The sequence below is a fragment of the Pelodiscus sinensis genome, chromosome 17 (genome assembly GCF_049634645.1).
Source record: "Pelodiscus sinensis isolate JC-2024 chromosome 17, ASM4963464v1, whole genome shotgun sequence".
NCBI classification, from domain to species: domain Eukaryota; kingdom Metazoa; phylum Chordata; order Testudines; family Trionychidae; genus Pelodiscus; species Pelodiscus sinensis.
Window position 1 is genome coordinate 844,343 of NC_134727.1, and position 12,720 is coordinate 857,062.

At 48.6% G+C, this 12,720-nt stretch overlaps 1 protein-coding gene across 1 annotated transcript in view; it reads left to right on the forward strand.

Annotated features, from left to right (window-relative positions):
• The window catches only part of DELE1 (DAP3 binding cell death enhancer 1), a 43,326-nt gene that overhangs the window by 29,316 nt on the left and 1,290 nt on the right, over positions 1-12,720 (forward strand). Inside the window, exons 10-12 of the mRNA XM_075900012.1 lie at positions 1,816-1,908; positions 9,422-9,578; positions 9,851-10,118. Coding sequence (XP_075756127.1) covers positions 1,816-1,908; positions 9,422-9,578; positions 9,851-10,118 — 518 coding nt within the window. The remainder of the gene's footprint in view (positions 1-1,815; positions 1,909-9,421; positions 9,579-9,850; positions 10,119-12,720) is intronic.

Sequence of the window (12,720 nt, forward strand, 5' to 3'; positions counted from 1 at the left end):
GGTTATTGCTGCATGTTTTGAGTAGGAACCCCCTCTGCACAGCACAGGGCCTCTGTAGGGAGTGTCCTTCTTGCCCCCGTGTAGGGCATGCCAGAGGAAGCTAGTTGCAGTGGCACGTTATGTCATCTCCTCAGCAAGGCGTATTCCTGCCTTGCATTTTTAGATGTGCAGAAGCTTTAGGGTTTGGCTGTATGTTAGGTGGGTTTGGCTCTTTGTTCAGGGAAGGTCAAGCCCCAGATCCCAGTGTGGGACTAGGCTTGTGATAGACATGCATGCTCAGTGCCTTTTCTGTCATCATTGATTCCCCTTGGATTAGGCCTTTACTAAGCTCACACAAGCAGAGAAGCAGGAGGAGCCAGCTCTTGACATGCTCTCAAAAGGGCTCATTTCCAATGCCAAGCATCCAGGAGTTGGTATCAAGGTTTTGGTCCTGTTCTGTGGATTCTGACACCAGCGGCCAAAAGAAGCTTGCCAATAGGGACACCGCCCCCTTTCAGCTGCCAAGCTGAGACCCTGACAGCCATCTGAACAGAGGCAACCTACAGATCCCTAAAAGGCCAGGGGCAGGTCTCACTGCCAGAGGTCAGCATCAGCCTCAGCTGATTCAGTTCACATGGTGTGTCTACCCTCACATCAGATCCACGGCTTTTCACCTTTGTGCAGAGAGCTGCCTGTGACGTTTCCACAGCAGCAGTGCTCGGAGACTCACTAGCCAGTGCTCAGATCTTGGGAGGAGGAGACACTCAGGTGCAATAGCACACGATGGCACCTGCAGCCAGCTCTGCTCCTGGGGCAGAAACAGCGCTGGGTCTCTAGCAGACCCATTCTGGGCCATCATGCTGTGTTCTGTCCAGCATGGACTTTTCCAATCTGCTGGACCTGCCACTGGAATCTTTGGACTAGCCTAGGTAGTCTGTCTCATAGGTGAGACCAGATTCTGCACAGCTTCTGTACAAGTGACAGTCTATAAATTTGGGGATAATAGCTCATGGTCAGGTCTTCATGGTCATTCACACATGTGACTCTGTTTGCCCAGGACAGTGGTGTATGCAAGGGTTACCTGGGTGTTAGTGCAGTGGTTGTATTACGAAGTAAAGGCTATTTATCTCCAAGCACACTGATTCATTGCCTTTTGCCTTTTTTGATACACTTGTGGGCTGCGTCTACACTGGCATGATTTTCCGGAAATGCTTTTAATGGAAAAGTTTTCCGTTAAAAGCATTTTCGGAACAGAGCGTCTAGATTGGCAGGACGCTATTGCACAAAAGCACTTTTTGCGGAAAAGCGTCCGTGCCAATCTAGACGCGCTTTTGCGCAAAAAAGCCCCAATCACCATTTTTGCGATCGGGGCTTTTTTGCTGTCTACACTGGCCCTTTTGCGCAAAAGGGACTTTGCCCGAACGGGAGCCAAATAGTATTTCCGCAGAAAGCACTGATTTCTTACAGTAGGAAGTCAGTGCTTTTGCGGAAATTCAAGCGGCCAGTGTAGACAGCTGGCATATTTTTCCAGAAAAGCGGCTGATTTTCCGGAAAAACTGGCCAGTCTAGACACAGCCGTGGAGTCTCCATTTGTGCCATGAAAGAGGCCTAGGTGTATCCTCTCGCAACATCCCCTTTCCTTCCCAGGGCTAGACAACAGAGAGGATTTTCTCCTCTCACTAAACACCCTGCTTTTGGCAGCAGGGGCAGTGGTTTGACACCCCCAGGGTCCAGTCACTAGGCATGCAGATGCAGTGGTGAGGGGCATGATCTAAAAACCTGGATAAACATAATAGACTATCTCCCAGTAATTTGTGTTGTGTGGTTTTGCTGCAGGCGCAGGCCTACTTGGGGGTGCTCTACATGAAGGAACCACAGGCTGTGACACAAAAGGCTCTGAAATACCTGTGGCTGGCAGCCAAGAATGGAGTAAGTGCTTTCTTTGCTTGCAAAAGGCTATAATTGCCCTGGTAATGCATTTGCTGGGTCTTCTCAATTGGGCTCAAAGGCCCTGGCCAGGATTACTGAAAGTGAGGATTCCCTGTAAATGTTCGTAGTAGGGATGCAAGTGACTCGTCTGTATTAGAGGCAGCAAGGGGGGGAGAGCAGGAGCCAGTGCTGGGGGGATCTGGCTTAAAAGCTGGTTCCCCCCAGCACCATCTCCGTGGGGGGGGAGGGAAGGAGCCATGCAGAGGCGCAGCAAGGGGCCTGATGCGAGCCAGTACTCAGCTGTCCTGGCTTGTGCCCAGTCCCAGACCACTGCAGCTCTGCTTTTTACTAACGGCTCTTACTACATTTAAAAAGCAGAGCTGCAGCAAACTCCCTCACTGACTAATCGAGTAGTCAATGGAAATTCAATAGATTACTCAATTAGCTTATTAACCTCTATTTAACATCCTTACTTCACAGTGTGGTAGCTGTGTTGGTCCCAGGATATCAGAGAGGCGAGGGGTGAGGTAATAGTTTATAGAGAACTAATATCTATTGGTAGAAGGGACCAGCTTTTGAGCATCACAGAACTCCCTCTGAGGGTAACAGCCCCTCCCTCATCGTAGAATCCCAAGGTTGGGCTCCAGCCCAGGCCCCAATGTCTGTACTGCAGTTAAACAGCCCCTTAGCCTATAGCCTGAGCCCAGCGACCCCAAGTTAGCCGACCCAGGCCAGCCAAGTGGTAAATTTCAGCCTAGACATACCAGCTGTGTCTAGACTGGCAAGTTTTTCCGCAAAATCATCTGCTTTTGCGGAAAAACTTGCCAGCTGCCTACACTGGCCGCTTGAATTTCTGCAAGAGCACTGCCGATCTCATGTAAGATTGTCAGTGTTCTTGCGGAAATACTGTGCTGCTCCCGTTCGGGCAAAAGCCCTCTTGCACAAATCATTTGCGCAAGAGGGCCAGTGTAAACAGCCAGTGTAGACAGCACAGGACTGTTTTCCGCAAAAAAGCCCCATTCGCGAAAATGGCGATCGGGGCTTTTTTGCGGAAAACCGCGTCTAGATTGGCACGGACGCTTTTCCCCAAAAAGTGCTTTTGTGGAAAAGCGTTCTGCTAATCTAAACACGCTTTTCCGAAAATGCTTTTAACAGAAAACTTTTCTGTTAAAAGCATTTCTGGAAAATCATGCCAGTGTAGACGTAGCCACCAGTAAATATCCCTTTTTTCTTGCATTAGGAGGCTGTGTCTAGACTGGCCACTTTTTTTTCCGGAAAAACTTGCCAGCTGGCTATACTGGCCGCTTGAATTTCCGCAAAAGCACTGACGATCTCATGTAAGATTGTCAGTGCTTTTGCGGGAATACTATGCTGCTCTTGTTCGGGCAAAAGTCTTTTTCCGAAAAACTTTTGCACAAAAGGGCCAGTGTAGACAGCAGAGATTTGTTTTCCACAAAAAAAGCCCCGATCGCGAAAATGGCGGTCAGGGCTTTTTTGCGGAAAAGCGCGTCTAGATTGGCCACGGACGCTTTTCCGCAAAAAGTGCATTTGCAGAAAAGTGTCCTGCCAATCTAGACACGCTTTTCCGAAAATGCTTTTAACAGCATTTTTAAAAGCATTTCCAGAAAATCATGCCAGTGTAGACGTAGCCGGAGAGTATAAATAGGGCCCAAGGGATCATCTCGGGGGGTATGTCTACACTACCCCGCTAGTTCGAACTAGGAGGGTAATGTAGGCATACCGCACTTGCAAATGAAGCCCGGGATTTGAATTTCCCGGGCTTCATTTGCATAAGCGGGGAGCTGCCACGAGGTGTACCGGTAGTTTGGAATAGGAATCCTAGTTCAAACTACCTAGTTTGAGCCCCGTGTAGCCGCGCTGCACGGGGTTCGAACCAGCGGGGTTTTAAAAATGGCGGCTCCCCGCTTATGCAAATGAAGCCCGGGAAATTCAAATCCCGGGCTTCATTTGCAAGTGCGGTATGCCTACATTACCCTCCTAGTTCGAACTAGGAGGGTAGTGTAGACAGACCCTAGCATACTAGTTCTGTATGTCTCTGTCATGTCCCTTCTTACACAATTCACAGTACTAAGTATTCCTGCTGGGCCCATCTCTAGGCCCTTTCCCTTCCTACTAGATCTCCAGGATAGGATGCCCAGAGCTGCACATCACATCCTGAATAGTGCTGTTTTAGAGATGGCTTTAGTGAACTTTTTACATTGACTTCCCAGCTCTTTTACTTCAGAGGTTGCAGTTTATCTGGAGCTGTAGTGAGTGGGGTGGCTGCCCACTGACCCCGATGGGGAAGAACCCTTCTCTGAGCCCAGGTGGACCAAGCCAAGGGGGTGGGGGCAGTGAGCATAAAAGCCCATCCTAGGAGCTCAGTAAGGTCTCAGACACCAGAGGAAGCAGAAGCCTATCCTAAGCTCCCAAGCCAGGAGGGCCCTGGAGGTAAAAAGCATCTAGGGATGAGAAGCTCGATATGCAGGGCTTGACAAACGGCGGCGAAAGCCACTCGCCAGCCCCGCACTGCGCATGCGCAAGAGTCACATTGCGCATGTGCGTGCCGCAGGTAAACGGGGCGTGCGGCTGAAATCTACTCGCCACAGACGAGTAGATTCTATAGTTTGTCGAGCCCTGTCCACACGAGTCAGCAGTGTGCCTTTGTAGCCAAGAAGGCTAACAGCATATTGGGGTGCATTATTAGGAGCATTTCCAGCAGCTCTAGGGAAGTGATTATTCTCCTTTATCCAGCACTGGTGAGGCCACATCTGGAGCACTGCGTCCAATTCTGGTCTCCCATTACAGAAGGGATGTTGACGCATTTGAGAGAGTCCAGCAAAGGACAACAAAAATAATTAGGGGACATCACTTACGAGGAAAGGCTGAGGGATTTGGGCTTATTTAGTCTACAGAATAGAAGAGTGAGTGGGGATTTGATAGCAGCCTTCAACTTCCTGAAGGGAGGTTCCAAAGAGGATGGAGAGAGGCTGTTCTCAGTGGTGATAGATGACAGAACAAGGAGCAATGGTCTCAAGTTGCAGTGGGGGAGGTCTAGGCGCAATATTAGGAAATACTATTTCACTAGGACGATGGTGAGGCACTGGAATGGGTTACCTAAGGAGGTGGTGGAATCTCCATCCCTGGAGGTTTTTAAGTGCCAGCTTGACAAAGCTCTGGCTGGGATGATTTATTTAGGACTGGCCCTGCTTTGAACAGGCGATTGGACTTGATGACCTCCTGAGGTCTCTTCTAACGCTATGATTCTATAAGGCTTGTGAGGAACTTCAGGCAGTCAGATAAAGCTAAACAATTAAGTAACACAGAGGAGCAATCTGAACTCCCCACATCCCAAAAAGTAAGCTGGCTGCTTGAGGTCCCGGTCTCTGACCTGTGCTCAGACTAGTGTAAACTGACCACTGAGTCCTGGGTCCCTGACCTGTAAGTATAGGTCTAGGGGCTCTGTCCAAAGTATAGGTCTAGAAGCCCTGTAAGTATAGGTGTAGGAGCCCTGTCTAGGAAGGCAAGTCGCAATACAAGCAATGTCGCACAGTCAGTAAGCCCTAGGCCCTGGTTCAGGGTGGGCAGCAGGGCAAAGCAGTTCCAATTAGTAAGACCCAGGCCCTGGTTCAGGGTAGGGCAGTCAAACAAACGCAGTCCCAAAGTCAGTATGGCCCAGGTCCTGGTTCAGGATGGGGCAGCAAACAAACACAGTTCTTAAGGCACGAGTGTGGAGGGGGAGACTGCCACCTGGTATTTGGAGTGGCAGGGGGATCCGGCCCGCAACACACTGACACACTCTAGAATGTTATGAGATCAGCCTGACAGTCGTTGGCTTCCCCTGGGTCACTGCCTAACTCCCCTTCAGCATCTACCTGGTGCCACGCTGGCTGCTGGAGTTTGGTGTTGTGGTAAGTCTGGAACTTTGGGCAGGGTGTAGAAGGTCTCCTCTTCGGTCTCTTGTGTAGCTGGCAGGCAAGCTGTAGTGCCAAAGAGGAGTTATGGCTGCTGAGTCAGAGCCGAGAGCTGCCCCTCACTACAGCTTTACAGGACTTTGTAAGTCCACCCACTTCAGTGCTGCTTCTGTAGAGGTGGCAATGTGTCTTGCCTGCCCATGCGTTAACGATTGCTCTACTGATGGACAAGGGGGAATCATAAGGCTGTACTTGCCCCAGTATCTATGATATCCCAAGTTCTGGTTGCTTCCCTGTGTAATCAGTTGTTTGCTTGATCCAGGTGTTTGGTTTGTTCCTTCAACATAAGCCCAGAAGTTGGGGAGAGGGCAGACTGGAGGTAGTATGAATAGAAAGTCTTTCTCAAGAGATGTTCAGAAGAGGAAGTGAAAAATTGCAAGTAAAAGTCTAGGAGAGCCAGGATGAATGATAAAGGAGCTAAAAGAAGCCTCAAGACATGGGCTCTCCTGGGTTTATTCAAGCTTAACAGTTCCCCTTTCATGTAGTAGATCTTATATTGCTTTTCTTCAATTTTGGTCAATGGTCTGTACTCTTCCAGATTATAGATTGCCCTATCTTTGTTCCTCCAGAAAATGAAAGGTCAATTTGTGTACTCCATATTTCCATGGTATAAGACTTTCCAAGTTATTATAGATAGGTTGAGATTTTCTATTACTCACTGTAACAGCATGGCACCTACCTCTCATGAGCACCCCTTCTGGTTGGATGTGTCTGCAGTCTAAACTATTCCCAGCTCTAGTATCAAGCCAGACCCCCTGGCTTCCTCCCAGGTGACAATTGATTCACTCTCTCTGGTCTGTTCTGGTCCCAGCTCTCTAGCTGGGCCTCTTAACAGTTATATTACTCTTCCAGGAGTCTGTCACTCTCTTATTGTAGGCCTCTTGTCAAGTGGCTTATGGGGGGTCCTGGGCCTGCCCATTACTCTGGGTCCCAGCTCAGAGTCCCTAAGAATAGCAGCCTCACGGCAGCTACCTTAAACTACACTACTTTCAGTTCCCCATGGCCCAAGCCTTCACCAAAGCTTTACCCTGTGCTCAGGGCTCTCCTAGGATTAGGCCCAGCAGCCAGACATGCTCTTCCTTGTTTCCCAGGTCCCTGCCCACACTCAGTTCTCTGTAATGCTGCAGTTCACTTTGGCCAAACAGGAGTGCCTACTGCACTCCTCTAGCTCCAGCAAGGAAGTGCCTGTCTTTGGGCCTACAGCCACTTTTATAAAGCGCTTTTAGGCCCTGATTGATTGGCTGCACCCTGCAGTTTCTCTCATTGGCTGCTCCCTGGCTGTCCCTCTAGCCCAGGAGTGGGCAATAATTTTTGGTGAGGGGCCACTCAAAGATTTTGGTAAGCGGTCAAGGGCCACGCTTTTTTGTGGAGGGGGTGTGGAGTCTAAGAGGGAGACTAGGTACAGAAGGGCGCACAGGATAAGGGACTGTGGTGCAGGAGATGATGTGTGGTCTGAGAGGGTCTCTGAATGTAGGAGGGGTTGTGACTGGGGCAAGGGAATTGGGTGCAGGAGAAGATTCTGGCCTGGGAGAGGAGTGTAGGAGGAGATACGGGGCCTGAGAGGGAGTTATGACCTGGGGCAGGAGGATGCAAAGAGTTTGGATGGTGACCTGGGGGAGGGAATTAGGGTACGGGAGGGGCAGGAGTGACAGAGGCAGGCTCTGGCTGGGGGGCATTTACCTAAGTCAGCAGCCTTGGAGAAGCCCCAACCAGGCTGGGCTCCCTGCCTGCTTCAGCCCCAGACACCTTGAAAATACAGGCTGGTCCCTCCATCTGGCGCTCAGCTCTGGGTGGAAGGACCCCCTCTCTGCTCGCAGGCCAATCTCAGCTCTGATTGGCTGACTGTTTCCAGCCAATAGGAGCTGAGAGATTGGCTGAGGTCAGTTTATATTTGCCGGTTGTTTCTGACCAATAGGAGCTGAGAATTGGGCTGGGGGATGGAGAGATCCCATGAAGCTCCCCTGCTCCCTGAAGAGCAAAGAGACACATGGACAGCACTTGAACTGCGGCAGCCGCGTGCCTGAGGATCCCGGCAGGGTGGACCGTAGGCCGGATCCCGTGGCTTGGCGGGCCAGATTTTGCCCAGTTCTGCTCTAGCCTGTTTGGAGGACCTCTCCACTGTTCTTTTCCGGGGTGGGTGTGGCAGGACCAGGGGGCTCTAGCAGGGGATCTCTAGGCTTAGTCCATCCTGTCACACACAGTTATTGTTGATATCTTTTAATCAGTATAATCATTTATCTTATACTATACAGATTTCTTGGGGAGACCAGCATTTCTCAAATTGGGGATCCTGGCCTAAAAGGGAGTTGCAAGGAGGTCGCAAGGTTATTCATTGTCAATGTTGTGTTCATAGGATTTTAAAAATAATAAATTTCATTATTTCAGCTATTTAAATGTGAAATTTCATGGTGTTGTAATTGCAGGGGTCCTGCCTCAACAAGATGTTGTGGGCTTGTCACAAGGTTATTATAGAGGAGAGTGAGGTACTAATACCCTAACTGCTGCACCCTAAGCCTCAGCAGCCACAACTCAGGTTGCCCAACTCTGAAGGTAGCAGTGAAGAAGTAAGGGTGGCATGTTGTGGTATTGTCACCTTTACTTGTTCATGGCAGCTGACAGGGTGCTGCCTTCACAACTGGGCTCATGGTCTACAGTTGCTGCTCTCCAGCTGTGAAGGCAGTGCAGAAGTAAGGGTGGTGATACTGTGATCCCTCCCCCAATAACCTTGCGACCTCCCCTCCCCCCTGCGACTCCCTTTTGGGTCAGGACCCTCAATTTGAGAAATGCTGGTCTCCCCAGGAAATCTATATTATATAGCATAGGGTATAAGCTTATAAAAGACCAGATTTTGTGGAGGGAGACCCGATTTCACGATCCGTCACGTTTTCCATGGCTATGAATTTGGTAGGGCCCTAATAATGGATGGGTGGATCGGGGAAAATATATGCTCAATAATACAATGACAGATATTACCCAACAAGATGATCTGGCTATGAGAAATTATTCTTAGTTTTCCTTTTGGTTTTCTGTTTTGAAGACAGTCCATGTTTCGTAATCACATTTGAGAGAATGATCAAATTCTCATTTACATAAGGTATATACTCAGTAAAGATCTCACACCATGGAGACTGCTGTTCTTAAAGGTAAATACAAAAAAGTCCCTTTATATCGTGTCTTCCCCATGTAAATCTGGAGACTTGGAAGAAATTTATCTCCATATCTTTTGAGTTGTTGAATTTCCCAATAGCTGAAAGCATGCTGGGTTTTACAGCTTTTATCACCATCCCAGATAATTCTTTAGTATTTCTCAGTCCCTAGTAGTAATGAAATCAGTGGCAATGTTTGCCCTTTTAGCAATGTTTTGAAGAAGAGAGGGGTTTTAAAGTTCTGATTGACATTTTATTCTCTGGATATTGGTGTTTTTAGATTATGAATGTTTTTATTTTTGTAATTGCCAGATATGTCCTATCAATTACATTGAATAGTTTGAACCCCTCTCCTCCCAGTTGGCCTGACTGCTGTGTGTATATTACATCTAGGATTCCCAAAGCAGGTACCATGTTGGTGTTTGCTATGAGAAGGGCCTTGGAGTACAACGGAACTTCGCAGAAGCCATGGAGCATTACCAGCATTCGGCTGCTGCAGGAAACAGACATGCTCAGGAGAGGGTGCGATTTGTTGATCAAGAGATGGCAGGTACTGCAGCATCAGGAGGTTGGGACAGAAAAGACATGCCAAAGACTCGGGCAGCGTCTTATGAACAGGGAAGCCCCTGTTCCCAGAGCCCCAGGCTGTGCTGCCATGAGAGAGGACACCACTGCTGTCAATACTGCAGCAGTAAGGTCTCTCGCCCCTTGTTCCCTACGCTATCTTGTGCTCAGTGGTTGGTTGTTGGATGCTGAATGGTAGGATTGCTTACCTGCAGCCTGAGGGTTTCAGTTAATGTCTTTTGTTTTTGGTCTTGGCAGCCACAAAGAGCTGCCGTCCAGCACCTTCCAGAATGAGAGCGTTCTCCTCCAGCCCCTGCCTCTGGGCCCTGGAAGGGCAGCACCAGGCCTCGCCAGTGGAACGTCGTACTTTAGCCTTGCCCCACTCCTGGAGCACAGGCAGTCTGGGTGGGGCTGACATCCGTGGCCTGAGATGGAGTCCAGCCCCAGAACATACAGCAAGTCTATTGGATTCCTCCCACCTGGAGCCATGGCCAGGGCTCTGTTCTCAGGGAATAGCAGTTGGCTAGTAGGTACCGACGGAAACTGTCCCTTCCAATGGAAATGATGTCCAAGAGGAGCAGCACTGGGGGCGGGATGATGGCGGGTGGGAGTGGTATATGGAGATAGGAGGCAGGGCAAGAGAAGTAATATAGAGCAGTCTCTCTGGCTACGTCTATACTGCTGAGAAAAGTTGGAAAAAGATATGCAAATTGTGAACTGCAATTTGCATATCTTTTTTCCGCTTTTTTTCCCGAAAGAGGCTTTTCCGAAATTTGGCCTGTCTACATGGGGCCAAATTTCAGAAAAACTCCTCCTTCAGAACATCCCTTATTCCTCTCACCGAGAGGAATACAGGGATGCCAAAAGAACATTCCGCTTTTTAGGAAACTGTTCCGAAAAAGCAGACGCATTCCTTGGATTTGGCAGCGCTTTTTCAGGATACCTCCGGAAAAGCTCCAGGTATCCCAGAAAATCTCTGCAGTCTAGACATAGCCTCTGTGTCCTACTATACTACTCTGTGCTACCCAGCTTAACTTCACACTGCCTCACCCAATCCCAGGCCTCAGCTCCTCCTCTCTGACTTGGCCCAGGTACCTGCAGCCCAGCCCAGCTCATCCCCCCATATTCTGGGAACTGGGGGCCAGCACTTCACTTTCTCTGCTGGCCTGAAGGCCTTGCTGAAGGCCCCTCCTCTGCACACTAGTGCTCTGCTCCATGCTGGAGCTGCACTTGACTGTCTGATCAATCCCCACCTGGAACTCTGGCACCAGGTCACTCAATGGCTCTGCCACTCGCTTGCCCTGAGCTTTGCACACCCAAATTGTAGCAGTTTAATTATATCAGTTAAAAGCCAGTTCAGTCAAATGGATACTGACTTTTGCCTGGGCCTGTACATGTACCATGCAAGCTAAACTGATACGTGCAGGGTTTAAGCTGTGTTAAGGGTGTCCACACACAAATTGCACTGGTTTAACTCAGTTGCAAATTCTCCCTGTAGCCAAACTGGTTCATCTTTGCGTGCCGGCCTGGCCTCACTACAACAGCTGTCCTCTGACACTTACTCTTAATTCCAGCTTCCATTCTGCAACTGCAGAGTACAGTCTCCCCCTTTGTTCCCAAAGCTTGTGGCTTTGCATTCAAGTCCATTCCGTTTACTTGCAATTCATTTGTGAGGCAGGATACAACTGGCAGGAAATCCCTCCGACGGATTTCCCTACTTTGATAATAACCGGGGCTGCTCCTGAGCATCCTCTCCTTGCTGCAGGGAGCGGAGCTGTAGCCACCCTTTTCTTTGTTATAGGACTCGCAGGGAGAGAGAGGTTTGAAGCATATACAGTGAAGCTAAGATAGGAAAATGGAATTAATCTCCTCTTTAAATCACTAGTTCATGATCATCGACAACTAAGTCCAATGGCTACATCCAAACAGTGCAGTGTGAGGAAGCCGGGAAGCTGTTTGCTGTGTTTGTAGGATGCCTGAAGTCTGAAAGACTTTTTCTGAAAGACTTTTGTGCAAAAGGGCCAGTGTAAACAGCGAAAATGGCGATTGGGGCTTTTTTGCAGAAAACCGCGTCTAGATTGGCCACGGACACTTTTCCGCAAAAAGTGCTTTTGCAGAAAAGCATCCTGCCAATCTAGACGCTCTGTTCCGAAAATGCTTTTAACAGAAAACTTTTCCATTAAAAGCATTTCCAGAAAATCATGTCAGTGTGGACGTAGTCGCTATGTCTGCAAAGCAGCGTTATATCGCGATAACTGATGTTACTCTGAAATAACAAAGAGCGTGTCTACGCTGTAAGCCGTTATTTTGAAATAATGGCAAGCTGGAGGACTTCCTACTCTGACTCCTGTAACCTTCATTTTATGAGGAGTAAGGGAAGTTGAAGGAAGAGTGATCTTCCTTTGTCTTCCTGCTGTGTAGACAGCGCAAAAAGCCAAAATAAGCTATTTCAACTTTAGCTACGCATTGACGTAGCTCAAGTTGCGTAGCTTAATTCAAATTTAGCCATGCTGTGTAGACATACCCTCATATAGTAAGATACTTATTGCCCTGTTTTGGGCCCTTCAGGTGACCTCTGCGGAGATGTTGGGACATAAGTTTACCACAAAGCTATAGGTCTATAGAACTATGATTATATCATTTTATTGTGTGAAAGAGAAACATGGACACTAGGGAAGGCTGAAGAGCATGGACTGATGTTTTTGATTCTCATCATCATCAGTTGCTCCTTATTTAAGTGGCAGGTCAGGATAAAAAATGGCACAGGTTTGAATTTGACAGATAACTTGGTATCGACGCATCAGGATGGAAAATCAACACATTCTGAAGCATGTGCACAAAGGAATACTATGACCTGGCTAGCGATCACATTGGTGCTAGAAGCTTCAGGGATATGATAAAACTACCAGTGATGGACAAACTGAATATACAGTCAAACCAGAATAAATGAGAAGTCCTGGGGCACCTTATAGACTAAGAGGTTTATTGGAGCATAAGCTTTCATGGGCAAAGACCCACTTCGTCAGATGCATGTGACACGAAAGCCTATGCTCCAATAAATCTGTTAGTCTATAAGGTGCCACAGGACTTCTCGTTATTTATGCAGATTCAGACTAACACAGCTACCC